This window comes from Tetrao urogallus (genome assembly GCF_951394365.1).
Source record: "Tetrao urogallus genome assembly, chromosome: Z".
Lineage (NCBI taxonomy): Eukaryota > Metazoa > Chordata > Aves > Galliformes > Phasianidae > Tetrao > Tetrao urogallus.
Window position 1 is genome coordinate 53,911,825 of NC_136816.1, and position 25,635 is coordinate 53,937,459.

The following is a 25,635-nucleotide window of genomic DNA, read 5'->3' on the forward strand; positions in this document are numbered from 1 at the left end:
TCATGATATGAAAAAAAGGCAGATGAGGCCTCTTTTTTTCCATATTTCAGCACCCAGTTCATCTTTTCAACAAGTTGCATTCGCATTCACATAAGAGTCCATGCTAGTTCCATTCTTTTACCAACATTCTTTTACCAGCCTCTCCTAGACAAGATTTTACTTCTAACTCAAAGCTGGACTGGTTATTACAGAACTTGAAGCCACTGGACTTAAATCTTCTCTCAGACAAACCTCACAGACATTTTCATTTTAGGTACTTTTGTATTATACGAACACCTTTGGTTTCGCAGTAGAAACCTTTTCTCTTGTTTAGATAGAAACCAGCTGTTCGGTGATTGTTTGTCTAAACTGACTGCTCTCGGCAGAGCATAACAGATTTGGAGGCCTCACAAGAAGCAGAATACACTTCAATTTCAAGTCACTCAATCCTCTGTTCTTTCACACTCACCAGATGGAAAATCAGGAGTGGAACGGTAGCTTGGGGTAGGTGACCTTGGAGACAAGCTGTGAGTTGGAGATCCAGGTAAGCTCTCCCCTGATGAAAGTGATCGGTTCAGGCAGGAGAAACTTCTGCTGGTGTGAAGAAGAGGAGAGGGCTGCTTGGCCAACTTTTTAAAGAGAGACCTCCTCCTAGTGTGGGAAGAGCAAAGCATTAATAAAAACGTAAGATGCACAAAGAACACTATTACCACAGGCAAAGCTCTGTGCACGAAGTTCAATCTACCACTATCCTCAAAAAAGGAAACATTATATCCTTGTTTGCATGAATACAAACTACAGTGCAAAGCATGACGTTCTGAAAATATCATGACTGCTAACAGCTAAGATAGATATTTTAATTCGATCTAACTGTACTAAAATTTATTCTCAGCATTCCAGATGAACAATTAGTTCTTTATAGGTTTAGATTTTTGTTTTCTTAATTTAAGAGCCCACCAAAACTGAAGGACTATTTATACAGTACTAGGTATTTGCAGAACACACATAAAATTAGCATAAAGTAGAAAAAGCATATAAACATAGTGCTATAAAATTATGACCACAGAATCTCATAGAGACAGAGACAATTGTATTAGCTTCATTTTTCAACAAATTCTTATGTATATATACACACAAGAACACACTTTTGTAATGAACCAAAAGGACTGCACACCTCTCTAAACTCTCTTTCTTCTTGGTTTTCTTACTGCGCCTGACCATTCGGCTCCTGCAGCTGTTTCTCCTGGCAGGTCCTGTCTTGATGGAAGTGTTTTCAAAAGGTGTTGTCATAATCAACACTTTGTTGCCACTCTGCCAAAATACAGAGAACCTTTAGGTTGAGCAATACAAGATCACTGAGCTTTAAATTGAAGTTACACTTAAAACCTAGATGCTTCAAAGCAGCATCAGCTTAAGAGCTGGCAGTGAGGGGAACAATATGCAGAAGTTGCACAGCTGATTTATATCTGATAAACAATGACTGGAAATTTCTCAAAATGCTGTCAAATTTTCTGAACTTCCTCCATTACAAGAACAAGCTTCAAGACAATGGGAAATTCCAGTGATTGTAGTTAGACAGACCAAGGATAAAACTGCAATCTTCAAAGTTTCTATAGAAACATCTTTTTTCCCCACCAAGAACAGCTGTCACTGCACAGTGCTCTGTTCACTAGCCAGTCACATCTCAGGATACTAGCAATGACAAAACAGAGGAGATAAATTTCACTATGGGTCCTGACCAGTACTTTTACTTTATTCAAAAAAAGGAACGTATAACTAAATTAAGATTTTTAGGGTGCTTACATGAACAGAGAAATGACAGCCGTTCAGTAAAAAAATACAAGTAGAAATGAGTATATTTGTTTTTAAAAATCCAAGCCTCCCTCTTAGTATGGCATAGTACTGCAACACACTTCTAATGCTCATATGAATTTTAATAAATTAATGTATGGTATCACATTTGGATAGCAACAATTTCATATTTTAAGTACATTCATATGAAGTACATTCTTCTGCACTGTGTGTGCAAGCTTGTTGCGTTTCTGCTTTTCTGCAGTTTTTATGCAGTTTTACCCAACTGCCATACATTGCAAAATTTTATCTCACAGGTTTCTTGCAGAACTGTAAAATGTGGAAGTTCCTCTGTTTCAAGACATTAAAAAAAAAAAGATTTAAGCTTAAGTTAATTTGCATCTTTCTCCAGCTCTTTTTATTTCCTTCTATTTCATTGCCTTCTAGTCTTCTTTTATAACTAATTTTATAACTCACTTTTACAAACAAAACTGCACGGAGCACCATTAAATTTGTTACTAATACAAGAAGTTAATATACTGCTATGTAAAATAATTCTGAATTTCTTCAGTCTGTGCTACAAAGATCACAAAAAAATCTGCAGCATAATGAGCTACAGTGAATAGTTAAAATCTTTTGTTTTTAAGAATAAAACATATCTAAATTTTCTAATGGAACAGGCCTCTAAAAACTCTGTAAGAGAGACATTGCAGAGGCTATTCATGAAAAGCCAACTGCGGGATCAGAATTTTATGAAGCATGTTTCTCTCTGAAGAAAGAAAACGTAACCCCACGATCCTACGTGAGAAAAAGAGCAATGGATTTTGTATCCCACATGTCTAGGAGTTACCTTTAACAACAACTCAATGACTTCCGTATGAACAAGACCATGCACTGGCTCTCCATTGATATGAGTAATTAGGTCCCCAGCTTTCAAACCAGCTTGATATGCTGCGCCTCCTTCTTCCACATTCTAGAAATCACAAATGAAAATAATAAACAAACTCTTGTTAACTAATTCCCAGACTTTCAACAGTAGTTTTTTTTCATCACTCTTGCTTATAAATATATAATATTCATTATTATTATAATAATATAAATAACAGTTGGCTTTTTAACCCAACAAAGAAAACTTACAGATACCAAGTTCAATGAAGGAAGACAAAAAGTACAGGCAAACTATTTCATCATCAATTATTGCTTTATCTTTGAGCACAGGGCTAGAATTGTTTCAAAGCTCACTGAAATGCTGTGTCGCCATTTAATTCTGTTTAGCACGGCACCATAAAAGCGTGCCCAAGACAAAATTTCAGATCCAGATTTTAACATCTGACAGTGATAAATACTTGTGTAATAAAAGCAGTGCTCACATACAGTATTCTAATCACAATGCAAAGTTTTAACTCTACCACGTAGCCATGGACTCTTGGTATTTGGATCGAATTCATCAGCCTAACCCACTGGAGGGAACAGTGCAGGACAAAGCTGGTGAAGCACCAAAACAAACTGAATTGCAAATAATTTTGAAGGTGGCTGAAATAATTTATTACATTCTAAAATTAGCTTTTCAAGAATTTTAGGTCATGTAGCCAATACTGAGGCTACAGAGCCTCAGCAGTGGCTGAAAACATAAATATGAAAGAATAAATAAATATCTGTAATCTTCTGAAAAATGCCAAGTTTCACTTTTACTGCAATGCAAAATTATTTTTCTTCCCTTCCTTTCACTGATTTGACACTCTATCAGACATGAGAACTCCAATTTTTTGATTTATTATCACATATACACACTCTCTGCATTCAATGTTCTTGATGAACTAATAGGTCTGAGAGGTAAAAAACATGAATAAAACATGAATGATACTCTACTTCATCAGTAGCATTGCTATTTCAAAGCATACAATGGATACTTAGAATCTCATTCAAAACTCCAAAGCTTCTTACATACCTGTAAGGAATTTTTCAAAATTGTTTTAAGGTAGTTGGAATATGTTAGATTACTGTTTACGTACACAAAGATATGTAAAATGTATAGTATATACATATATATTACATATATAATATATACCTATATGTGACGTATAATATATAAACATCATACACAATCAAATTCAATTATAAATATATATATACACATATATTCTGTTAGTGTTTTTTCTGTACAATAGATCCTCAAAGGTTTTCACCATTCAAAATGATTTGCAAATTTCTACAGAAAAAAAAGCCAGTAGTTGAAAATATCCTACTTGTGAGTAGTAAAATATCTAACTAATCTGGCTTTTATGAATCTCCTAACCGAAGCAGTTTAATAAACTCCATTAATATTTCAACAGTTTACAATCTTCTAGTTTTGCAGATTCCGCTGCCAAAGAAAGGCTGCATCAACTCTTTAGTCTTTTATAAGCCACTGTAACTTGTTTACAAATGCCAAATTTGCTAGAAGTAAAACTGACCGACATAGAAGGTCAGCATGAGGTCTGGGGGCCCCAGCAAGGGAGATGTAGACCTGCTGGAGTGGGTCCATAGGAGTAAATGAAGCTAGTCAGGGGGCTGGAGCACCTCTCCTCTGAAGAAAGGCTGAGGGAGCTAGGCTTATTCAGTACAGAGAAGAAAAGACTGCATGGAGATCTCACTGCTGATTTCCAGTTCTTAAAGGGAGCCTATAAGCAGGAGGGAGATCAACTTTTTACATGGTATGATAGTGACAGGACAAGTGGGAATATTTTTAAACAAAAAGAAGAGAGTTTAGATTGGATGTTAGGAGGATATGCTTTACTCAGAGAGTGGTGAGGCATTGGAACAGGTTGCCCAGAGCTGAGGATGCCCCATCCCTAGAGATGTTTAAGGGCAAGTTGGATGGGACCCTGAGCAACCAGGTCTAGTGGGAAGTGACCCTGTCCACAGCATGGGGGTTAGAGCTGGATGATATGCCCCTTGATGATATGCCCTTTGACGCCCCTTCCAACATAAATCATTCTGTACTTCTGTGATGATAAGTAGGTACTACTTCTGTCAAAGATGTGTATTATATCGGTTTGGGTTGCTACAGCCAGCACTGGCATTGTGCAGTCACAAATTTTCTTCTCAAACTACTACTCAGCACATTACCACTTATACTACACTACATTTCCAGAGTAGCTGTCAACAGATACCCTGTGTACAAAAGATTGAAAGTAAATATATCATTAGTTTCCTCTGGATTTATGGAAATAAAATTATTATCTTACCCAAACAATATGGTGCACAGTGTAAATATCACTGTCTCCCACATAAACCCTGATTGCTCGGATGGTGAAGCCGTATTTTTTTCCTGAACTGTGAATTACAATTGGCTGATGAGGACTTGCAGTAGCAACTGAAGAATCACGACTAGGAGAGGAATCTCGAGAGGACGAAGGATCAGATGATAGCGAATGAGGAGACATTGGACTTCCCAAAGGAGAAACACCAAACACATCTGGAAGAAAAAAAACACCTGTTACTCTGAATGCACACAAACACAGACACAAATCTGACAATCTGTTTAAAGGCATTATTCTGCCAAAATATTTCACTGTCTTGGCTTAAAACCCCTCTCCTTTGCACTAAGCATCAATCTCAGTAAATCAGAAGCCTGACAAACAACCCGATATGAGAAATAAATTTCTCTTCCCACAATAAAATCCCTATTTCTCAGGAATAACTTGTTAAATGTAAACTTTGTCCTTTTAATTAGAAAATACACATATGTTGTTGTGAATATACCCCAAACCAGGCACTGAGTGGTAAACCAGCAGTGGTAAGAAAGCATTCACTTATCTTTTGGATTCAGTCACATACCTAAAAACACAGTATCTTGTTGTACGTGGACAGTAACTCAGAATGCTTGTACCAAACTTCAATTTCTAAAAACTATTTGTTTTACTGTTTTGAAAGCACCCTGAGCTCACACTTGTGCAAATGTAAACACAATTGTGGGAGAATAAAAAAAGCACTTTAATGATTACAACAGGGTGACAGCTGTTGAAAGGAATGCAAGCCAGAAATATTCCAGCTGGCTGTTGTGCCAAGTAATGTCATGTGAAGAGAGAGAACACTGTAACCAACTACCGCAGTCGGACTCCCGGATGTGAGCCACCAGAGGGTCCTACAGATATGTAACCATGTATCACATGGGTTAACGTTGAAATCCCATGTAGCAATCTAACCCACAGAGAGCTTTTAATGTCACCCTCTGACTCCGAAGCATTCTCAGATTACCCCATCTTCTTCTGTCCGAAATGCAGGACAAGTCCTTTGACTCTCAGCCATAGGACTTACAGCTCAGTAACAATGGGCATCCCTTTCTATACTTAATATTACTCATGAACATGAATAAGGTGGGATTTTTGTTAGTAATAGCCAGAGCTATCATATGAGATTTTGGTTGATATAAACGTAACGACAACATTCCCATGTGTAGACAAAGCTAAGTTTAGATTTCATAGAATGTTGAGATTAAACTCAAAGAATCCCCCATTTTAACAAACATGGTAACTCAGACTACATCATCCCTGAACTTAGCAGCTCTCAACCTACAGAAATATAGAAACCTGTGAAATGAATCACTAGAATACAAAACTGATAAATAACATGCTTGGCCGTGTGTATTATCTACATGTGCATCACGCTTTTCTGATGGCCAGTCTGAATAATTAATGTGCCTTGTAGGCCTTTTACTAGCAGGAGAAAAAACTGGTACTGAGTGCTACAGGGGTACATCAAATAACATCTCTGACTTATGGACAGAGTGATTACTTGGAAGAAACAGTCTACACAAAGAATAAGCTCAGAGTGTTTCCCACTTTGTAAATTTTTTAACAACAAACAAAGAAGCCAAAGTTTTGTTACTTACATATATCAAGTATATTAGATAAACTTTATGTATGGCCCAAGCTAATTCCTCTTCACTCAATGTGGCTCAAACAAGCCAAAAGGCTAGATACTCACAGAAGGTAGCAGAGTTAAGATGCAAGTCCTTTTTGCTCAGTTGTGGCAATTTGGACTTTTATTCTGAATTACTATGGCATAAAATGCCAGTGCCCCATCTAGAAACACCCAAGTACAACTCCTATACTTTCGCCACTTCAAAGCAGTATTTCTGGCTTCACATTTGGTTTACTACATATAAGCCAATGTAGTACAGAAGAGAGTTTAGCTTTCAAGCTATTTTCACTTCAGACTTCACTCTGGCTCATCATCTTTCTGTTGAAGAGATGAAAGAATTAGGGTGTTGTAACAGAATAGCACCTATTCATGATGCTGTACAAGTGAGCTGCTTAGGACTTAAGCTACAGTCATACTAGAGGATGAAGTAGAGCGAAGCCTGTATCCTTTCTGCGCAGCACTGTAGTTACCACTACGTGACAGTCTGTCGTCAGAGCAAATCCCTCAGCTGTGATTTGACTACTCTAAATTGAAGACCAGACTGGATCTTTAGTCACATATAAATTACAGAAATAAAAATGTGACAAAAAACCCATTCTGGACTCACCAAAATCTTGGATTTACATCAGAAACCATGCACTATGCACAAATTACATCAAATGACAGTTAGCTTTACCTCCTGGGATCATGAGGGACAAAGCACTTGCAGAAAGGGACTTTGTAACTTTTCCAGAGATCTTCTTTTTCTCTGTACTTTCTAATCTCTGACGAGCCATCTGAAATGCAACTTCAGTGGGAGGCTTTGAGGAGTTATCTGTGCTATCCACACATTCGCTTCGTCCATTCATCTGATCTAAGTGCTCCGAGAAACTGCCAACTGTACAAAGAAAATGGGATAAACACAATGAGGCAAAACTGAAGGTCAGGGAAAGGAAACGGTGCAATTGTGAGAAGTTTTTTCCTTCTGTCTAGAAATTCACAAAAAGCCAATTTGGAAATCTGAAGAAACTCTCTCAAAACATGCACAAATTCAATAGAATGAACTGAAATAATACTGCCTGCAATATATTGTATTCACTGACGGAAGCAGAATGTAAACAAAAGCAGAAGCAAGTCTGGTAGCTCAACATGCAACATCAGCCTTGAAGAACTTTAACATGCATTGAACACACATAAACATACAATAAACATTTATTTTTCACATGGACTTCTAAAGCAAACAACAGGTTCCAACCCTAAGTTGCTGACAGCTTAACAACTTTTCCAAAGTAATTAAAACGCTATCTGTACTCCTACTTTTCATTATTATCTTTTGCTTTTATTTGTTCAGTGATTTTTTTTTTTTTTAATCACTCTCAGAAAAGGGAAGATACCAGGCACTAAAGACTCAGTATTACAACCCTACTGGTATTATTCTATCACCTCCCACAATGAAAGAAAATAGAATTTGAAAAAACTATGATGGACGTCTGCCAGTAAAATTGTATGAAATGAGCATCAAGAGTCTCCTAACTTTGATTAAAACTATTTCCTATTTTTTATTTAAGGCTACAGAATATCCCATTGCTAATGGGATATGGAAATAAATGAAATTATTCTTAAGTGTAATTAGTAACTGACAAAAGAGTAAGAGATGTTTTGTGTTAACATCTTTGGCTAGCAGCTAGATTAATCAACATGACACTGAGAAGGGAGTGAGCACACACAAGGTTTTGGACAAGGGAAAGAGATGGAGGTGGTTATACAATTCAACAGGTTTGAGGATGTATTCCCAGAACTAGTGGTCGAGGGAAGAAAAAATGCAGATTATGGAGGAAATCACGGGTATGAGAATAGAAAGAAGACAGAATACAATGATTAGCAAGTCAACTCATTGAATTACAAATCATCTGGTAAATATGGAGATGAAGTAATTCAAGCCAACACAGGGACAAATATGAGATTGATACAAGCCTAGATCTGTATTAAGTACCAGATTTTCCAACAGTTACATAAAACTTTCCTCTGAAGGTACAAAACCAGCAAGATAATAGGGCTCTGGATTCCTCAGCAGTGCACTCAAATGCTTGTGCTGGGAAATGGAAGCATAAAGGAGATATACTATTTAATATATACTATATATATTAATATACTATATATTATATAGTATATATAATATAATATATATGTATATTATATAGTATATATTAATATACTATATAATATATACTATTTAAGTAGAGAATGGATTACTACCTGGATACTACCTAATGGATTTCTTCCTGGATTTTAAATGACACAAGTGATTCCACAAGTCAAAGGCTACACTGCCAATTCTGAAACAAATATATATCACTCCAAAGTCTTAAAAACACTCTGAAGTGTTAGCACAGCCTTGGAAAACACATCAACTGGAAAGACTCTAGCATTATCAATCAAAAATCACCAACACAGACAAGAAAAGAAATGAAAACAGTCCTTTGAGTTCTCATATTATCTAAGACTCATCTTCTCAAGAAAAGGATTCTGCCAAGGATCTATGGACAAATCAGCACTTTATTCACTTGCTAGAAACACTGGAGAGTTAGTGAAACAATGCCAACTGCTGGCATTTCTAAAAAATGCTCACGCTATTTCATGTTTTATGAGATTTTACTGATATGAAACTCAGTCCGAAACAGAACCCTTTTAGGATCTTTTATTTTAAAGTGGTACTGAAACACAGGATTTCTAAATCCATGAATGATAGTGCTAAGCAAAGATCCACAACTGTTTCTAACATCAGCAGTTAAGAGACACAACGTGAATTACCTGACAGTGTGGAGCTGCTTATTGTACTTGCTGGAGTTGTTACTTCAGGCTCGTCTGGCACTATTTCTTCACTCACTAATGCAGGCTTTTCCTGCTCTTCCTGTGCTCCCACTAAGCAGGTAGAATCATCTTGTTCTCCTTCGGCAGATATGGCCAGTTTTGGCAACAAACCAGAACTATGTCGTTGCCTGCTACTCTCGGTGTCAGAGGAGATGGATGTAGATACTTGTTGTCTGCATCAAAAATAAGCAAACTCTCATGCAGTTACCAAGATGAGGCAGCCTGATACCTGACAAGCAGGACACAGACCACTTTCTTCTACTTACATTTCAGAATATTCTGAACTCCAGCTTAAAGATTCCACTGAAGGCAATGTGACACTTTTTGTTTTGTCTCCTGCATCCTCCTTTTCATCACCTTGTGTTTGAGAAACTCGGTCTATGCTACTAAACACCTATTACAGACAACAACAACAAAAGACATAAAGAAGCGGCTCATCACTGACACATTTGATACAAAAAATTATTCAAGTGGTGCTCTACATGTTCCAAATTCTTATACAGGTAAACAACATAAACTACAGAATTCTCAAGCCTTTAAAAATTTCTACAGAGTTTCTATTCTTAACACATTTTCTTGTTTTGCTTTTTTGGCTCCTTACAGAGAGGGTCTTGATTAGCAACTCTTCTCATTGTAAATTCAACAGCTTTCTTCCAATTTCATTGTCTCCATAAGACAACAGACAAAATCCATTGGCTTGAGGTCTCCAGGTTATCAGTGCAAATATTGATTTCACTCCAAATCATAAAGTTAAAAAAGAAAAAACCTACCCCTTGGGTACTGACTTAGTATCTACTAGATAGGTGAAGAAAGTACAAAAATGAATCTCAATTGACGCAGAAGTTAAAAATAAATGACTTAGCTGAAGAATTTAGAAAAAAATCTGACCACCAGAAGTCTGTTTACTTATCTGACAAGTACCATACAAATACTGCTGGCTGTAATATACTACATATTGTGAGTCGCAGCTAGAGATGTCATGACGTAATGATGTTAACACAACAAATCACCATTGTGATACAGAGCTTTGAAAAAGGTAGAAGTTCACAGAATGCTATAATGATTGAGGTTGAAAAGCATCTCTGGAGGTCACCTGGTTCAGCCCTTGCTCCAGCCTAGAGCAGGCTGCTATTTCCAGCTGGCTTTTGATCTCCAAGGAGACTCTACAACCTCTTTAGGCAACCTGTGCCAGTGCTCTGTCAGCCACACAGTAAAGCAATGCTCATACTGAACTTTCAGAGTTTCAGTTTGTGCCCACTCTTTTTAAATTGTCTCCAAAGAAGTAAGCCTTCTTGTCCAAGTTATCCTCAGAATAGCTGCAACGTTAATATCTGAATATCTGAGTTTGAAATGTGCCATCAAGTGAAAATAAGGAATTCACGTAGAATAAGGATAATTATATCAACAACCCCTCCCTTTGCTCATCTATATATCTTATCTCACAGATATAATAGACATCTGATACTGCAAAGCCAGTATAAAATGCACCAGTTAAAGCATAAGTCCGAAAAGACAAAAGATATAAACATACACTTTCAAAATACCTTTAGATAGTTTCTAAACAGGTTCAGGAAACTGCTTGTTAACAGAAAGCTTTTCCAAATCAGTGTTGACTGCTATTTAAGACTAATAGCATGCTGATGAGGCATTCTGATTCTTAATCCATTATACCCTCTGCCAGTTTTTCCTCTACAAAAGATCCTGAGCACATTCACTCTTCTTGTTGTATTCCTGTACAGCAGTAATTAGCTCTCTCCTTTTGGACAGTCAGTTTGTCTTCATGGCATTCAAATCACTTGCTCAAATCCACATCTTTCCTTAACTGACAAGCTAAATACTACCTTGCTTTTCATTGCAGTTTATCGTCATTTAAACTCACTGCTAGTATCCGGCTACCACTATATTTTTACACCATCATCTGCAAGATACCCATTTTTTTTAATAATCATTTTCAGTTAAAATTTCAAGAAACAATGCTATATGCACCTCTTCCATTTCTAACATTTCCAAACTCTAGAAAAGCAGGAAAATATTTATGCATACAATATGTATTAACATTATAGCAATTTTTACTTACTTTTGAAAATCTGTGTGAACATGAGGAAAACTGTCTTATCTCCAAATTGAAATCCTCATCATTTGTATCATCTTCTTCCTCAGTTTCCATGTGGTGGTATTTCTCAGAACGAGCTACAAATAAGAAAAATAAATTAACTGAATTTTTCAGAAGGATTGAGTTATAAATCTTATTATTAGCCAAAAGCTTTATTATATTCTTATTTGTTCTGCATTGTCATACCACCACTGAAACTGTACAGTTGCCAGTGGTTCTTGTAAGCTCTAAACAAATACAAAATTGCAAGATTATTTTAACAAGATTTTCATTGCATTTTTCTTTAATGCAAGCAAATACCCACTGTCAAAATAACTTGTGTCATCTTCAGACTCCAACTGTGGAATAAACTCTGCTTTTTGTCTGAGCAGACCGTTCCAGTCAAGGCTCCTGAAGAACTGATGTTGCTTTACTTCATATGCACCACCTGGGGGAGCCAAAGAAAAACAGTGAGCAAACGACACCAAATCCTCTGACATTGTTTCAACTAAATTCCTGGTCAAGAGAATGTAAATTAGCATGGAAAGGACAGTCATCCCTTCCTGCAGGCAGGAACCTTTACTACTCCTTTTCACTGGTGTCACCTAAACCTGTCAGAGCAGCACCCCTGTTTTCTTTGTTCAGTGGTGGTGGTATTGCCTTTTCTTTCAACATTTCTATTTTTCTAGATAGACTAATAATAATGCATGAATCACACATCATCTAAAAAGTAAAGTCTGAAAGTAAAATGTAGATACATGAGTAATTGCAAGTTAGAAAGTATGGGAGAATTATTCTTAATAGTTGCTCAATGTAAATACCACTGCTGATTAGGAATTCCTTTTGGTGTTTTATGGTAGTGATACACAGTTCTACAGAAAATACTTTGTAATTTAGCTTATTATGGATCACTGCCTTGATTTCATAATCTGTTGAACAGCTGCATTAGTTTCCAATTAAAAACAGAATCTGTTAGAACACAATACAATACTGAAATAACAGTAAACCGTAACAATAAAATACTGAAATTGCCTGGAGAGGTGAGTGGGGATATTAACAAGCACAGAAGTAATTCTGTAAGCTGGACATACAAACTACTGCACAGTCAATCCAACTTGATATGCCAAGGGTAAGTCAGGACAAAGCCATGGAAAAAGTATGAATCTTCTAGGATTGGTCTTTATGATCTACAAATATTTCAAGATTTCTAAGCTGGATTCATTGATTTGTTGGGCTGCAGCTGGGAAAAATTCATAAAAGCCAAATCTTCCCAAGAGAGATCAGTATCACATCTAGTCATAAGTAACTAGCCATAGAGTAATCACCTTTCTTAAAGCAACAATGGGATATTACAGCAAATTTTATAGTTCTTGACTAGTTTTCAGACACTTCAAATCAATCCATCACTTTCCTTCTTCAGAAGAGTACAGTACCTGTCTTTCAAATTGACCATGTTACTAAGGTCTCCTGAGAAAATGCACAATTACTATTTCAATGGGATGTTATGCAGCTAGCTAATATGTATTAAACAGATAGGACAATCATCTGAAATGCACGGCGGAGCCTGGGATAAAACGCGCTGTTTTGCATTGCCCCTGTGGGACCCATTCTGTTGCAGACTCCTGTTTCTGTGAGTTGTTTCTGACAAATAAAAAACTGCACTGTGGCTTCTGAACACTCCTCTGTGCTTCAAAGAAATGGCTGCAAGATTTTTTCTTCAGACTGCCAGCTCTTGAGAGACCACAAACAGTCCAAAGAAGCCAGTTCCTAGGTAAACAGAGCAGATGCTCCATGTGGCTGCACTTATCACTGCAACTCTTAAGCCTAATTCTTGTCAATTTACTTCTTCATCCGTTACAAAACGGAGACAGAATTTGCAAGCTACTTGTAGTTCAGCCTCTCACAGGTTGACAGTCTTGCATAAACACTACAACTGACTAGGAAAAGGCAACCTGGCAATGAAACAAAAATCTCTGAAAGGTATTTTGTGCTATATACTTATGCATGTGTTTGAAACAAGGGAACAGAATTATCCCTGGCTCTTCATTTTAACTATAGTGATGGTGCCCTCTGCAGTAGGATGAACAGAAAGCAACTGGAGAAACCACCTTGGGCACAGTACAACTCCCTCACTTTATTTTCACATTGGGCAAGAGTGAAAAACAAATCTACTGGATGTAATTTGTTCCAAATCATAAGCTACAGGGAAGATTGTTCACAGATCCCATGCATTCAGGGAGCAAGTCATTTCTGCCACTTGACCACTTCCTAAAAGAAGACCTGTAGTTTGACACCATGTCAACAGCACTTGGAACCTGGGTTGTATTCAAGTTCCTATGAATAGATCAGTTATGAGCTGATTACTACCACCACTTTTTCTTTTAGCTTGAAAAATATGCATCATCCTCTGAATGTGGGACCTAGCTTTGACAGTAATTTTATCAGTAGTCATGATGACTCAATCTGTCACTTGGTTTCCTTAGAGTCCACATTATACGTATACAAATGATATACATTATTTAGCCTAAGTAGGACTATATATTTAGGCCTTTTTACACGGAAAGCTTCTTCTGCTCTGTTTACTCAGTCCTTTGCGAGTGGGATGGTAGACAGTGACTAGGGCTCCCACACACACTAACACTTTGAAAATAATATGCAATATTCTTTGTTTCTGTCTTTCATTCAAATTCCCCAAAACATCCTGCTGCATCAGAGCGTGGCCAGCAGGTCGAGGGAGGTGATCCTCCCCCTCTACTCTGCCCTGGTGAGGACTCATCTGCAGTACTGCGTCCAGTTCTGGGCTCCCCAGTACAAAAAAGACAAGGATCTCTTGGAAAGAGTCCAGCGGAGATGGACACACAAAGATGGTGAAGGGCCTGGAGCATCTCTCCTATGAGGAAAGGCTGAGTGAACTGGGTCTGTTCAGCCTTGAGAAGAGATGACTAACAGGGGATCTAATCCAGGTCTATAAATATCTGAGGTGTGGTGGGCAGAGTGGCGAGGCCGGACTCTTTTTAGTTGTGAATGGAAATAGGACAAGGGGAAACGGCCGGAAACTGCAGCATAGGAAGTTCCGCACAAATGTGCACAAGAACTTCTTTACAGTGAGGTGACGGAGCACTGGAACAGGCTGCCCAGGGAGGTGGTGGAGTCTCCTTCTCTGGAGATGTTCAAGACCTGCCTGGATGCCTACCTGTGCGACCTGCTGTAGGGAACCTGCTTTGGCAGGGGGTCGGACTCAATGATCTCTAGAGGTCCCTTTCAATACCTGCAATTCTGTGATCAACCCACTAATGCATAAACTCTATTACATGAAGTCACAGTTATTTTTTATGCAAGGCTCTAGTTCTGAATGGTAATGGTAGGACTTTTCAGTCATTTCTGAGTAATTAATTCATCACCCATCCAAAAGTCTGAAGGAACTAATTTGCCAGGTGAAGATGCCTCTGAAAGAAAGAGCATCAGTTGTGTATGGATTCTCCTCTAGTTCTATGTCTAATTATTTAATACTGTGTTCATGAAAAAACCCCACTTAATGGCTAACTGCATCTCTGACACATCTTTGCTTTACTTATTCAAGTAAAAGAGAAGTAAAATAATAATCATATTTAAACATCACAAAATGAACAGTCATCATCTTGCTTAGGCATTATTACTCATTTAAATCCATAAATTTCCTCTTGTCATAACTGCATGTCGTGTTACTCATCCTGAAAGATGTTCCTCAGACAAAAAAAACAAAAACAACCACAAATAAGAGTGTAGTGACCTCTGCAGAACATAAGTTACTTCTAGCACAGAAACAATATTTGGACTAGTTTGTCCTAACCTGTTCCCAGTCTTTCCAAGGGATTCTGCCTGAGCAGCAGGGTAATGAGATCCTGAGCATCCGGAGGTGGTGCTTCATCCTTTTCAGGCCAGATGATTTCATCTAACAGAAAAAATAGCTTGTTATTATTTAAGTCTGATTCCAACATTCAGAAAAGAACTGTGTGAAGCTGTCATCATAAGCTAGTCAGAGTTCAGGAAACTTTATCAAGTTGCTCTGCTGCATACCAATTATTTCTGATTTTCATACTCTTCACACAGACCCCACAAACTTATTTTTATAAACAGTGCTTAACCACAGGGAAAACTATTATTAACACTATCATGCTTGTATTCATCCTTCTCACAGCCATCCCTATAAATGCCGTATCATTATGGTTTAAATTTTAGTTCTATTCCATGGAAACTGCCGATAATACAGACACAGCTGACCTGACTCAGCAGTCAGCAGAGCATAGTCCTGCTCTAACACTACTAGGTACACTGAAGTTATTACACCCATGGCAAAGGTTGAGGTATTGTTATCTGTTCTGGGGGACTATGTCAGTGCAGCTTTTTTCCAGGTCTCCCACAATTCACACGAAAATGCTTGCACCTCCGACTTTCGTATTAAAGAGGCTTTACTTAGCAAGTTGCACCTAAATCCTGCAATCACAATATTAACTTTGCAACATTCAAGTAAAACTGAATAAAATTTTTTCCAAACCTACATTTAAATTAAATACTGGAAAACAGCATCAGTTTAAAGATTAACACAAACTTTGTGACAGCTTACAGAATAATTTTTATCTGAATTTTAGGTGAGGTTGCCTTCACAAATGTAATACATCACAGGTTTACACAAAATCCTGCAGTAGTTTTTTAGGAGGTACAAAAATTTCAGTATCAGAGAAACAGAGTATTAAAACCTCAGAAAACAGAAAAGAATGTTAAGGATTTTGTTGTAATCATATGACTTAGATTTTTGATCTGAAATTGATATCATTTGAGAAACAATTATCAGAAGGCTTAAACTTTGTATTTTGAAGTATAAAGAAAGGTACTGAAATAAACAGGCATGAAATGTAACCTGTTTCTGGAGGATTATTATTAAACCCTATCATATTAGGCATCTATTTTACACTGAAGCCTCCCAGTTTACTCATAAAACTTGAAAGGAGAGGCAAACTACAACCAAAAAGGAAGAAGCTAAAATGAGGGGCCTTAACTGAGTCATGAGAAATGCAGACCTCATGAACAGAGACTAGAATACAATGCTGTGCTATAGTTTGGACTCCATAACATGACTTTTTCAGTTGAATTCAAAGGGGCCATATATTATAGCAAAGAAATCTATTCAAGAAAAGAATTCATCTGCAGATACTGACAGTAGGAGTGATTACAGGAGGACATTCAAAACTTAAAAGGAAAAAATTACAAGAAAAATATCAAAAAATAAAGTATGTTGACCAACAGTGTTGTAGAGTAGCAAGAATGGATCATGTTTGCATAAATACACTTCTATAAATAATCTCTAAACAAATCACATGGATGAAGTTATTTGCCTAAGTATCAGTTAGTTCGTAACGTATGACATTTTAGTTTACAAAATGTAAAATTCATGTAACGTGCAAAATATAAAGATCAAATTTAGTCATTAAATTTGGACTACTCCCTCACCTCCATTCAAAGATCTTAATGATACAAACATAGCACATGTGTTTGGAAATGCAGTAAAAACACGGATTACTTCCATGTTCACCTGCCCACAGCTTCTATAGCAGTCTAAACCTGATTTGGAAAATAAAGCATACTATATACTGCAGACATGATGCATCAAGAACAAAGTCAGCATCTGTTGCCTGTGTTGATTAAACAGTTGATTCTCTTTGCCACTCAGGCCTCAGCATATCACATCGGAAAACATCATGGTTATACATCCATAAACAGCTAGAATGTGGTAATATGTCAAAAGCAAATCCTTTTCATTGAAGTCTGCAAACATACTTGGCTTTCAACATCACCGACGGAGAAGAGCACGGTGACAAACTATCTCCTTATGAATAAATGGGTATTTGCTGTGTTCTCGGAGAAAAAGGATCCAGAGGTTCAGTTAGTTTTGTTTTGGTTAGTTTTGTTTCGGTCTTAGTGGATCTTTTAAGAAGACCATAAGACAGACTGGGAAAAATTCAGTAACAGAGGTGCTGTTCTGTTAAACTTCTGGCATAAATAGAGGCCTTCTACATCTATGCATCTGGAAAATTTATGGAAACAGCAGGTACGATAGTAAATGATTCTGTTTAATTATCATTCAGTTTTGCCACAAGCCTCATAACAACACTTAGGGTCAGCTTGCAGGTTAACATCTAAAAGGTTATTGAATTTTAAATGAAAGAAGAACAGCTGTTACAGGAATAACATTACACTAAAACAATCACAAATGAAATCATTAACAATCTGTGAATTGAATTTGTTTCCTTCTCTTTCTCATTATTTATTATTTGGGAGACATTTGTTTCAAGGCTTTATCACATCTCTGTTAATTTCTTCATCATGCCATGAGGCATTTTCCCATTTATGCAAATGTATTTAACCATTCCTTTTCTGGGATTTCTTTACTGAAGACCTAAAACGCTGTGCTGCGGTACCCATGTTTTGTCTCTCTCAAACAGTGTAGCTTAGCTACTGTACCCTATATTACTGCATTTCCGTACTTAGCAAGAATATATGGTAAGTTTAGCTTTTACAACAAGTTTATTCTTGCTATTTTGATAGCACATGACATGTTACAATAATGACATTGTCTCTTTTGAGCAAAACTAGCTTAAAAACTAGCTCAGCGTATCAAGTAACATTGTATGTATCTTTACTATTGACATAAACGGAAATGTTTGACATTTCAGCAAACAAAGAAATCTGGTTCTACAAGATGATCCTCACCACTGATTACTTGTCCAAACAGCTCTTCTGGTGTATCTCCAAAGAATGGCACACACCCAACAAGAAATTCATAAAGAATAATACCCATAGCCCACCAGTCCACTGGTTTTCCATAACCTTGTCTCAGTATTACTTCAGGAGCTATGTATTCAGGTGTACCACAAACCTGAAAGAAAGAAAATAAGCATGATGGTATATTAAGTCTAACAGTACTTGCTGTATCACATCTTGAAATATATTTTCTTGAAATACAGAATAACACAGAAACAAAAACGAATGAAATTCATTACATCCTAGGCTATTCTGCTGGCATAACTTGTTTTCTGCATTCTCCATCTACAACATAGGCATCAATCGCATTTGCATGTCTGTAAAGCAAAAGGCAGTTTGTTTTTGATACATGTTATGAAAGTCGATCAGAGCAAATATTTTACTTAATTTAAATCTATCTTTAGCTTTACATGAAAGTTTTGACGGCTTTATCTTAAGTAAATTTTACTGTGAACAGATTGCAAGCAATGGTAATGAGGCACGCTTAAAGGGAAATGGGCCATAGCAAAGAATTTAGAACCCCTGGTAGTACCATGCATCATCAGTTCCACAAGCACACTGTTGAGACTTCTGAATTCCTTTTAAAAACAGTTTTCTATTTATCTCTCTCACAAACTCACTTGCACACAGTCAGGCTGTTCATCTTATTAATAGATCCTAATGCAGAAAGAAAAGAGCCCACCATAATCTGCTGGGCATTAGTCAAAGTAATTGACAAATACAATCAGAACACATATGCAGAAATAACAGCTTATAAACTACTGCAGTAGATTCTGCTAGCAAAACATCATTGCGTTAAACAATGTAAAAAAGAAAAAAAAAAATGTATCTTACTTGTTTATCAAGGAATTCTCTGGCATCCTTCTCAATGTGACCCTCATACAGATTGGTAGTCAAACTCATTAGCCCCACCTTTGATAGACCGAAGTCTGTAAGCTTTATATGGCCCATGGATGTTACCAATAAACTGAAAATTGAAGTGATCTCAAGTTACTGTGATGTAATTGAAGATTACATGCTTATCATTATTATTACACTCAGATAAATGTTTCAGCAGCACTGAAAAAAATTAAACCCATCTTAAAAAGTAATTTAGCCAGAACAAAATAGGTTGAATAAATGACACAGTCACACGTTTATTACTGTTACACCAGACATAAACAAAGCTTTCATATACAATTGAATGTAATCAGAATCATGAAGTGTCAAGAGTTAAATGGCAGATGTTTGAAGAAAATGAAATAGTCATCATTCTGAAAGAATAAGAATAGAATAAATTCAACTTTTAAAGTGAGGCAGGCTTTTTCTACCAGTAGTAGGCTGGGTCATTCATTTGAAAAAACCCAGATATTAAAATAGCTGGTAACTAATACCACCACACTGGCCTGAGGCATCATGCTAAGAAGATATTTTCACTGATGCAACTCCTTTTTTTTTTTTTTTTTTTTTTTTTTTAACTGTTATTAACTTGTTGTTCTAATATAAAACAAGGAGAAGATTGAACACAAGCCAGTAGTGTGTCCTGGCAGCCCTAAGGGCCAACCAAAACCTGGGGTGCAGCAGGCCCAGCACTGCCAGCGGGCGAGGGGAGGAGCTGTCCCTGCAGCCTCACCTCCAGCACTGAGCACCATTTGGACACACCATGTACAAAGGACACAAAGCTGTTAGCATTCCAAGTAGCACCGCAAAGGCGGCAAAGATTGGCGAAGATTCTAGAAAGCAAGATGTATGAGGCGTGGCTGAGGCCCCTTGGTGTTCTCAGCACAGAGCAGAGGAGCTGAGGGGAGGCCTGATGGCAGCTGCAGCTCCTCACAGGAGCTGAGGGCAGCGCTGAGCTCTGCTCTGTGTGACAGCGACAGGGCCTGAGGGAACGGCGTGGAGCTGTGCCAGGGGAGGGCAGCTGGGGGCTGGGGACAGGGTCTGCACCAGAAGGCAGTGTCATAGCCCCACGCTGCTGGAGTTCAAAACGTCTGTGTACAGTTTACACAGTTTACATGTCTGATTTTTGCATGGTGCTGTGTGGAGTCAGAAGTTGGACTTAACGGGAGTTGGATCTTCATGGGTTCCTTTCAACTTGGGATATTTTTTGATTCTGTGATAAGTGGAGATACAACATCCATACTTTTCACTATAATTACTCGCTGTAATATTACTTAGAGATTCTGTATGTCTAGATAATGGGAAACAAACAAACAAACAAAAAACAACCAGGATCAACTTTTCACACTGATCAATTTAAGTCCTCTTTCTGTTATATTCTATATACATACTTATCTGGCTTCAAATCCCTGTGTACAATTCCGTAATTATGAAGGTATTCCAAGGCCAGAACAGTCTCTGCAAAATACATCCTTGCCATGTCCACAGGTAAGGGGCCCATATTTTTCATCAAAGTAGCACAGTCTCCACCTGTGAAAACAGGATGAATGTTGAAGATGGTGGTATAAATTTTTAGATGTATTTGCTGCAGAAGGGAACATAAATTGTAGTCATAAATGTTTCTTTTCCAATCAGATGATCCAATTTAACAGGCAATCACAATACGTACTGTACTGAAAAAACCATGAAGCTGGGAGAGAGTGATGCTAGAGTTCAGCAGGAAACCAATAAAGTCTGTGCTGCTACTTAAAAGAAGTCCACACAGTCACAGCAACTCATCTTGATTGCTAGGAGAATAATGAGTGCGAGAAAAGCCACCTTACTCTTGAGTTTTGATCCCAAATCTGTATAGCCAGAACACACAGCAAATAAAGAAGGTCCTTTTAATGCAAGCACCATCAAGGTTTTATTTCTTCCCCGGTATTATTAAAAAAATACTCCTTTCCTCTAAAAATGACTACTTTACCTTCTACGTATTCCATGACCATACATAAATGACGTCTTGTTTCAAAAGAACAATACATGCTGACAACAAAGGGGTTTTCTGCAAACGTAAGGATATCACGCTCGACGAAGGCCTGTTGGATCTGGTTTCGAAGGATGAGATTCTGCTTATTTATCTTCTTCATGGCAAATCTTTGTCTGGTTTCTTTATGTCTCACCAAATAAACCGCACTGAAGAAGTCCAAATGAGATGGAAAAAGAAAAAGCACTAAATTTAAAAGCTATTTTAAAATACATTTTTGACAAGTAAATATATCCAAAATATTGCATATGCATTTCATAAAAGACTTGCTTCTAATCTAATGTAGCTGATGAACCTTTCAGATAACAATGGATTGAGACCTTGTTACGTTTCAATGTTTCATTAGGATGACTTCAGTCAACACAAATTAGCATACAAATTGATAACAAACAAAACAAACAGTCCACCCACAACAGATACTAAGCTCAGATTTTGGAAGTTTCCATCAGCAAAGGATTATAGATGAAAACCAGCCATGACAGAATATTATAAACCATTTTGACAAATGTTTATTCTGTAAGTGTGAGTCATAATTATCTGACTGCAGACTCTGTTCAGGGGGATTTTAAAACACGTCATAGGTTTCTCAAGAAGGTTGCTCAGAGGTTTGCTCAGTGATGTGGCTCTCCCCAATTGGTAGATGCAAAATGTATCATCTGTACTTGTTCAGTACAGTACCCTGACATCAGCACTGATAAATATCATGGGTAGGTCACCAGTAGGTAATACAAATTAAAAAACGACATATACTACCTGGTAATGTGGGAATAAGATGCATCTCAACAGCCAAAATTTCACTAGGCTATTGGATACAAAGTTTCACATAAGCTTGATTAGAAAGATCAAGGTGATCAGGGCAGCAAAGTGAAAGAAAACCTCAGCTGGACTACTTTCAAGGCTCGGAAAAATACATAATCTTATCATAAAACACACAGGACAGAACCACTGCATTTCTCAAAGTCCCTCAAGACAAACCCTGAAAACAACTGCTTTGTTTGAAATCAACCTCACAGTATTCAACGCACATAGCATCTCCAGTTTATAAATACATGTTTTGTTTTGTTTTTTAATAAATACCATGTTTTTTTTGGAAAGAGAAATGACAAAAAAAAGAAAAGGAAAGAAAAGGAAAGAAAAGGAAAGAAAAGGAAAGAAAAGGAAAGAAAAGGAAAGAAAAGGAAAGAAAAGGAAAGAAAAGGAAAGAAAAGGAAAGAAAAGGAAAGAAAAGGAAAGAAAAGGAAAGAAAAGGAGGAAAAGGGAAAAGGGAAAAGGGAAAAGGGAAGGGAAGGGAAGGGAAGGGAAGGGAAGGGAAGGGAAGGGAAGGGAAGGGAAGGGAAGGGAAGGAAGGGAAGGGAAGGGAAGGGAAGGGAAGGGAAGGGAAGGGAAGGGAAGGGAAGGGAAGGGAAGGGAAGGGAAGGGAAGGGAAGGGAAGGGAAGGGAAGGGAAGGGAAGGGAAGGGAAGGAAGGGAAGGGAAGGGAAGGGAAGGGAAGGGAAGGGAAGGGAAGGGAAGGGAAGGGAAGGGAAGGGAAGGGAAGGGAAGGGAAGGGAAGGGAAGGGAAGGGAAGGGAAGGGAAGGGAAGGGAAGGGAAGGGAAGGGAAGGGAAGGGAAGGGAAGGGAAGGGAAGGGAAGGGAAGGGAAGGGAAGGGAAGGGAAGGGAAGAGAAGAGAAGAGAAGAGAAGAGAAGAGAAGAGAAGAGAAGAGAAGAGAAGAGAAGAGAAGAGAAGAGAAGAGAAGAGAAGAGAAGAGAAGAGAAGAGAAGAGAAGAGAAAAGAAAAGAAAAGAAAAGAAAAGAAAAGAAAAGAAAAGAAAAGAAAAGAAAAGAAAAGAAAAGAAAAGAAAAGAAAAGAAAAGAAAAGAAAAGAAAGAAAAGAAAAGAAAAGAAAAAGTAAAAAATGGAACCCAGTAATGTAGTTTTTAAACTGATTTACTTGTCCCCACAACATGCAATTATCAGCATACAAGCATACAAATACAAAAAGCAATTTCTGCCTTATTATTTTTACAACTAAATCTTCAGACTGCTAACAAAGTCACAGAAAAAAGCAACAACTTCTATTTTGCTTTGTGGAGTGTTTTTTTCTAGACATGAGAGTTTCTCTTACAGATTCTGAAAGTTTTCCTTAATCCCTTGCTACAGTCTGAGCACGGGGCAGGTAGAAAACATTACCTCATCATGAAACTAGGGGAAAAACACCTTGGGCAAAATCCAAGACAAACCTCACCCTTAGTGCCTGCCTCCTACTAAGTCTTGCTTTCTGTTGCCCATCCCAAACTCAAATAAAGATCAAGTTATTCAACTCCTGTATGCTTTCCTGCTGTCTTCACACACCTCTTCCTTCCACTCCCAGCACACTCATTTCTTTCTTCACACCTCCTGCACAGCTGTTTCCTTTACATTCTCTTTTTCATCTTTCTTTAGGTGCTATCTGTTGTTCATTTGTCATAAGTTTCTTAATCTCCTGTAATACTGTGTATTCTTTTCCTATCTCAGTTCCTTCATGAATTTTTGGCTTGTAAAAAAGTGAGTTCTTCAGGTGCCTTAAGTATACTTTCCATCATATGCAGCTGTAGAGCAGCCACTACCATATTTAAAGATGAAGAACCAGTCAGTTTAAACTATTCAATGCAGTGAAGATCCAGATATGATGATTACAATTCCCACAGTTCTCTAAATTAGATTCTCTATCCTTGTAGTTGCAGGGAGACAATAATCTAAATTTCCACCAGAACTGTTTTAGTCACAAACACTTGGAAAAAAAATATTTCACTGATTTACAAGATACTAGATTCACAAAAAAAAAAAAAAAAGCAACACAGTTCTCTGTCTTATGCTTATACATTCATACGCCATTTGTACTGATTAAGGTGATTTTAAATGATCTTCAGTATACAAGAGTGCACATCATTATGCACATCTGTGTAACACAGTAACGTGAGCTAACAGCATTACAAACAAAACTATGCTCTAAATGGAAGCAAAGGATTCCAGCCAAAGATTACCTATCTTCCTTCACGAGAGTCTCATTTCACAACTATGCATTTCCCTTGCTTACTAGTACGACCAGCAAGGCAGATCATTGGAACCGCAACCTGAACTTACTGAGACTCCTAACTCCTATGCTTTGAAAGAATTTGCTGAGATGTCACTAATAAATGGAATATGAAACTTTCCCAAGGACAAGCAGTTAAACGAAGAGAAAAAATGTAGAAGTTACTTGGACATTAAAAACAAACAAAAACAACAACAAACCAAAGTGAAAAAAAAGCAAAAAAAAAAGCTTCACCTCCCTGGGATTTCAACTTAATCAAAATAACGGAAAGCTCAGGGTAAAGCGCAGAGCTGCCAAGACACTGAAGACAATGAAATTCCAGACAAAAAGTTGAGAACAACCATAATGAGTTCTGGTGTTCTAGCTTTGTTTATTTTGAACCTGATTTGTAAGTTTTGAGGTATTCTCTTTTAAGCCATGAAGCAGAATGGGATGGTCTGATTCCCTCTGCTTTCCCTGAAGCTGTCTCCTGCTACATTATCCTCATTCCTGCACTGAACTCAGCCTTTCTTTTCTCACGACAGGCTCATTTCACTCTGTTGCTCTATTCCTTACTTGTCAGATGCCATTCCAGAAGCATTAGACAGACTTTTATCTTTGTTTCACTTCTGCTTTTAAGAGAACACAATTTCTCACTCTCATTTTCTTGGCATTGAGCAATAATATCCAGTTCATGATTTCCAGTGAAAAGATAACTGTCTGAGAACTCCGTTAATACAAAAGCAACTCATCCATAACATCAAACTGCTCCGTCCATCCACTAAACAACAGTCAAATGCCATCCTTGCCTGCAAAGCCACAACCACAGAGGCAGTGTTGCAACCTCCTATGCTTTCAAACCAAGAATTTGCTTTCCTGCCTTGCCCTACTAGTTTCATAAAGTCACCATGGGATTTCCAGAACACCTGCTGATTTCACTGCATGGATCTCAGCAGGTACACAAATGATCTGGTTTTTTTTATTGATAATGTATCTAAATGTATCATGCAAAATTTATTTCACAAGAGAAATAAAAGAAATTAACAAACTCTGTGACTGTCCAAACACTACATTCCTCTACTTTTAGTATAGAATTTCCATTTACTTTGAAAAAGTATATCTAAGACACCTAGGCATAAATATAAATGCTATGCACGTGTTGATATGACAAAAACAAACAAACAAACCTGCTACAACTTAATTGTTATGCAATCTACCTTTCAAAGCTTACAACAATGATTCTTGGTTATAACTAAAATCTAACAGTCTTCAGATCTGTCAGAG

At 37.4% G+C, this 25,635-nt stretch overlaps 1 protein-coding gene across 1 annotated transcript in view; it reads right to left on the reverse strand.

Moving 5' to 3' along the window:
- MAST4 (microtubule associated serine/threonine kinase family member 4) overlaps positions 1 to 25,635 on the reverse strand; it is a gene marked incomplete at both ends in the record, with an annotated part of 287,804 nt that overhangs the window by 4,384 nt on the left and 257,785 nt on the right. Inside the window, 14 exons of the mRNA XM_079548763.1 lie at positions 449 to 630; positions 1,154 to 1,290; positions 2,621 to 2,743; positions 4,998 to 5,227; positions 7,352 to 7,552; positions 9,466 to 9,698; positions 9,792 to 9,919; positions 11,603 to 11,715; positions 11,943 to 12,065; positions 15,447 to 15,548; positions 18,365 to 18,530; positions 19,250 to 19,382; positions 20,686 to 20,824; positions 21,261 to 21,469. Of these exons, the coding sequence (XP_079404889.1) occupies positions 449 to 630; positions 1,154 to 1,290; positions 2,621 to 2,743; positions 4,998 to 5,227; positions 7,352 to 7,552; positions 9,466 to 9,698; positions 9,792 to 9,919; positions 11,603 to 11,715; positions 11,943 to 12,065; positions 15,447 to 15,548; positions 18,365 to 18,530; positions 19,250 to 19,382; positions 20,686 to 20,824; positions 21,261 to 21,469 (2,219 nt within the window). The remainder of the gene's footprint in view (positions 1 to 448; positions 631 to 1,153; positions 1,291 to 2,620; positions 2,744 to 4,997; positions 5,228 to 7,351; positions 7,553 to 9,465; positions 9,699 to 9,791; positions 9,920 to 11,602; positions 11,716 to 11,942; positions 12,066 to 15,446; positions 15,549 to 18,364; positions 18,531 to 19,249; positions 19,383 to 20,685; positions 20,825 to 21,260; positions 21,470 to 25,635) is intronic.